Source organism: Halictus rubicundus, chromosome 3 (genome assembly GCF_050948215.1).
Source record: "Halictus rubicundus isolate RS-2024b chromosome 3, iyHalRubi1_principal, whole genome shotgun sequence".
Lineage (NCBI taxonomy): Eukaryota > Metazoa > Arthropoda > Insecta > Hymenoptera > Halictidae > Halictus > Halictus rubicundus.
This window is the reverse complement of record NC_135151.1, coordinates 15,756,011-15,761,450: the sequence shown is the minus strand read 5'-3', so window position 1 is coordinate 15,761,450 and position 5,440 is coordinate 15,756,011. Positions and strand designations below refer to the sequence as shown.

The window sequence follows — 5,440 nt, the reverse complement described above, 5'->3', positions numbered from 1 at the left end:
CGCTCTACCAGAGAGGAAGTGAGAGTGCTTACGACCGGGATTTTAGTGTTCTCGGTATAGTGCTGCCCCCTAGTCTAATCTTTAGCCTGGACCAGAACCTGCATCATTAGCAGCGGATTTCTAATAATGCCAGAGTGGATGCACCGACGAGATATGTGTATATATAAAGACTGCCAGCCTTACGGGAGAATGTGTCGCTCGAAAAATACGGTGTTTTCTACCGCCCTCTAGGATAGATTTTGGCTGGAGTAAGAAACAGAAGGCCAACGACGGTATCTCGTCGGTGCAGAAGACCACTAAGGAAATTCTCGTCGGTGAGAAGGTGAATCATCACGGAACCATATCGATTATGAAATGTTACATTCTCCGACGAACGTATTCGAATTAAACAGATATTTTTTTTTAGTGTTGCTTTTTAAGGTTTAAAATATTGATTATAAAACTAACAAGTAGGTAAGCGTAGCGACTGTGGGTAAGCAGGGGAGCGCAGCGGCTGTAAGTAAGAGCGAGATCGTGTTGGCTCTCGATATGAGAGACCAGCGGCACCGACAATATCTCGTCGGTGGTGGATGCTACTTCTACGAAGAAATGATGTAAAAGAGGATGCAGATTCTAATACAGGCTAAAAGGATGATGCAGGTTCTGGTCCAAGCTAAAAAGATGATGCAGGTTCTGGTCCAAGCTAAAAAGATGATGCAGGTTCTGGTCCAGGCTAAAAAGATTATGCAGGTTCTGGTCCAGGCTAAAAATTAGACTAAGAGACAGCACTATACCGGAGACACTAAAATCCCGAGCGTGAGCACTCTCATTTCCTCTCTGTACATACCACATACGTGCTCGTGCTCAAACTCGTTAGATACACGAGTACAATCGGCTATCATAACAAAATCGACTATCGTTAGAGCGATTATTACAAATAGGACATTCGTCGTGGTCTACCAATCAAAAGTCAGAGCATCGTAGAGGGTGTTTTTGATTGACGCGGTCAATTTGAAAATATCGTGCTCTTTCTAGGATATTTATATTCGAAAAGAAACAGAACTCGAGTACCTTCGCATGCACAGGTCTAATTACTTTAAGCAGAATCACCTCCTGTCGAAGCAAAAATTTGATATTATTATATCACTCGTCATGTTACACATTATACATTTCTGTAAGCATACATACAAGTATGTATACATATATTTATACATATATATTTTTTTTAAATATAACAAAATTGTACAAAATACAACAAGCGTTTTGGCAGTGTAACCATCATTGGAATCGACCAGAATACACTAATTAACAATTCGCATACGTGTACAATTATATATTATACATACAACGCAATGTCATTTTATTATAATAATTATCTACTAACGATTATCTTACCGCGCTGTAATTTGATACGCATACGATAACAGAAAACTTGACTCGTGTCAGATTCACGCGCAGGACCATCTAAATACTTTATCGCGCATGAACAATCAGTTGGTTTTTTTGTGCGTCCTCCGTCTCTACCATTGCAAATGAGGGTAGTTCGGCTTTGGTAGCCAATTGTAGGGCATGCAACCATCTGAAAGTTAAATGATTTCGATGAGAGTGTTGAATAACGAAAAGATACAGGATACCACGAGACTCACTTGTACTTGTCTTCCTGCGACGATGCTTGCAGATAGTAACTTTTCCTGGAATGATGCATTTTGAGAGCTTTCGGTCTGTCTTTGAGACTCAAGGGATCTTCATCGGATAATTCGATAGCTTCCGTAACGAGAAAACCGGGCATCGGAGTCGCCGTTAAAGCCATACTTTCGCTTTCGGATTTAAAGGTGTATAGAACAAAATCCATATGCAAAGCGAACCATCGTCGTATCCAGGGCTTACTCGGCTGAGTCTTTAACAGTAGATATCCGGATATAACCGACGACGCGCTGGCCGAGACTTGCAATAAACTTGGTACCGGTCCGGACGGCGACGACGAAGAGGGTGATTTCGGAAGAGGTTGCGTTAACGCGGCGTGACACAAACGACAAACTCTCATGTTTTTATTATCCTCGAACAATAATTTTTGATTCGAACATTTACCGCAAACTACCTGTAACGAAAGCGAAACGAGATCATAAATTGAATCATCGAATGAATTAACTCGACAGCGCAATACCGCGGTACCGTCGAAGTATGTATACTCACTATGCCGCAAGCTCTGCAATTGTGTTTTCTTCTCATTACGGAAAAGATCACGTCGCATATCATGCACTTGGTCACATCTTCGGTTTTTATAACGAGCGTCTTAACATTTCCAGTTTTCAAACTCGCTTTTCTCCTCATGATTTCTTGCATCGTATTGAAAAGCGCCTCGAGCCACGCAGCCTTCTCCTCGACCGAGTGCGTGTACAGTTCAAAGCTTTTCTCTTCGTCCCGTATGTAAAACGTATTTGCCGTTTCTAAATTGTCACCCTCAATAACTTGTAAGTTTTCGACCATAAATTTCGCTCTTAACCGATACAATGGTCCAGGGATGACTCGTATCGAACAAAGTAATAATAAATCGCTAAACTGAACATTGGGGAGAAATAGAAACATCTATAGTCTATAGATGGAGAAGTACAGGTACAGGTATTTACCTATACGTATTAGGTCAAGTACGTTTTATCGACGTATGTAACGTATGTAAGTACGTACGTCTTACCTACCAGAAACAAATGTCTTTCTTGATGATCGCCGCTCCTTGCTGAAATTTTAACGATACGCCCCTCTCTTACAAGTTCCCGTGTCACGCTAACTAGATCTGTCGTATCGTATATGCTCTCTTGTATTTCTAGAAGCTTTTTGAACTTATCGATCTTCTTCATTGCATCATTCGTGTGATTAGCAGCGGTAGATACTAATCCCAATGCCTCTGCGAGAAAGAAAGCCATGTCTGTTCGTTTGATTCTACGATTACAATTGTCGCCAACTACCGACGTCTATTTAAACGTGCCTCGTTCAACAGACGTTTAAATAGAAGCCTATCCTTGCTAGATGCGCTAGACGCGTTACTCTACGAGGAAGCGACTCAGCGAATGGAACTCGGAAGATCCTTACTTTTAGCGTCCTCGTAATCAGCGTTTTCTTCTGTGAGGTTTCTCAGGTAATCTTTCAGGAGTAGCTCGTATCTTGGTAATCTTTGTATAGGGCTCAACATGTGATGCGATAATGATAGCTTGGCGCACTCGTCCAACTTTTGAATCTCGTTGATAATTGCAGCAAATCTGGCGACTTTAATTTGTAAGGTGTGTATCAAGTTCATGGCGTAATCGAAATTTTTCACGTATTCTGTGTACATCTTCAGAAACGGAGCAAAATTTTTCATGATATCTCCGATTCTAGGATCCGACTCCCAATTCTGTATTCTTTCCTGAAGTTGAGGTAACAGGAAATCATTGTGAAACTTGTAAATCGATTTGATATTCGAGAACATGTGTTGAACCGTTTCCATAGGAAACATCGGGTGCGCTCTATTCTCTTGATCGACCCTAAACTGAAATACTTGGTCGATTAGTCTTAAAACATTAACATAATTCTTTTCGGTAGCCAACAGTTCTTCGGCGATCTGATGTGCTCTTTTCCTTTTTGAATTTGCGCACCGACTACTACCATCTGATTTTGTTTCTAATGCGGCGTTGTCGGTGTAATCGTCAGCTATCCTAGAGTCAGTCTCCAACGATTTCGCTCCCACGGACTCTTCTTCGCTCTCCGATTCGCTCACCGTATACGAATCTTCCGTGAACCGGCGCGAGTTTCGTTCCACCGTTAAATATCTGTAAACGTTTTGGGTAGTTTACTTCCATCGTTCGCGTTATTTATGCTAGCAAATCGCATAACTTACCTGCTGCTTCTATATTCCAACACGCTGTGCGCTATTCGAAACGGCACTTTTATAGAATTCTCCTCGTTTTCCTCGGTGTCAACGCTGTCCGTCGAATTTTCAGTAGTCACCACGTACGAACGAAACCGTGAAAAACCACCAAAGGTACCGATCTCATGAAACAAATCCTTGTTATACTCTTCCAGTTCCCTGCCGTTCACTCTGCTGTTGGAACGGGTGGACACGTTGGTGTCTGCATGTTCCGTGCCCAAACATTTTGTCGTTCCAATCAAACAAGATTCTTTATCCTCCGTATCCGTGTCTAGTTCCGTGTAAAAGGTGCTGTTCGATGTTTGCGTTTTTGAGCCAAACATATTTAGGCGTCGCACTTGACCAAACTTATCCATAAATTACGATAACGTTTCCAACGCCGAGACCAAAACTTCTGCAATTGAATTTAATATATTTAGAAGTAAAACGTGATCAATACGATTGGCAAAAACGATAAAAGAAACAAATACCTGTTATCGATTATCCATTTTTCATGTAAACACTGTCGGGATCCTCCAAATTCAGTACACGGCCAGTTCATCAATTACTTTCCTTTGCTTCTAACTGGCAACAATATTAATTAAGAGCAAACGGCGCGTTTAAATGATATACCGAGGTTTGTTCGATGGATCAACGTGTGCCAGAGATATATGTACATATATTTACACCGTTACATTTTTATATACGTAAGTACAAATAAACGAGTCGTTTCATCAGCCTTCCAATAGGTAATCGGCATTTTTGTAACGGTTGCTTGTTAAAGGTGATAGATGTGAAATGTTTCACAAAAATAACCGATTCAACGAAAAAAGGTTCGCCCAAAATTCGACGGAACGATGAGCACTTTTTTATTTGTAGGTTCATATAACAATTCATTTACGATCTTAACTTCGGATGGCAAAGTGCTCAAAAACTATCGACGAGTAGTGACACAATCAAGAAAAAAACAAAAATAAAATTACACGCTATCTGTAACGTCAATCGACTTTGGCCTTCTCACATTGAACGTGCTAATACAGTGCGATCGTGATTGTGATATGCGACGTATACGCATGAGCACATGTCATACACCGATACATCGTACGTATCCATATGTATATATATATCTCGAACACATTAAGTTTGTTATACCTATACACGCCCGACGATCAGAATTTTATTGTAATTGATTCCACCAATCAGTTCTCATGAAGCTAGAATAGTAAAAGAGTAGGGTGAACAACCATTTTGACCACCGATACTTACATATGCATATGTAGCATATATATATGCTCACGTACTTAGCTATTTATGGTACGCACACATATGTTTTCCGTAACACATTTACGATTATGCAGGTAGTGTCATCTGCGTACCACATACGTAGACATTTTTAGGTTATAAATTATTTTCTCGTCTTACATTTGTTTCTAAGAATTGTCGAAATGAAAACAAGTATAACACTACCGTACGAAGGCTGCTGATTAAAAAATAGTTTCGTTGATGATCTTTTTACACGCGTGCATATATATATATACGTGTGTGTGTATGCGGTTGCACTGGACAAATATTTGGCTTTAC

The 5,440-nt window shown here is 40.5% G+C and overlaps 1 protein-coding gene across 1 annotated transcript; it reads right to left on the bottom strand.

The window, feature by feature from the left end:
* Nucleotides 1-1,095: 1,095 nt before the first annotated feature.
* On the bottom strand, nt 1,096-4,922 carry LOC143352775 (FYVE, RhoGEF and PH domain-containing protein 4). Its single transcript, XM_076785589.1, has 7 exons — nt 4,351-4,922; nt 3,851-4,274; nt 3,067-3,782; nt 2,676-2,881; nt 2,173-2,538; nt 1,626-2,077; nt 1,096-1,558 (listed from the first exon to the last, which is right to left on the bottom strand). Exons 2-7 carry the CDS (start codon nt 4,234-4,236, stop codon nt 1,453-1,455), a joined length of 2,232 nt encoding a protein of 743 aa, XP_076641704.1. The 5' UTR covers nt 4,237-4,274; nt 4,351-4,922; the 3' UTR covers nt 1,096-1,452.
* Nucleotides 4,923-5,440: the final 518 nt, after the last annotated feature.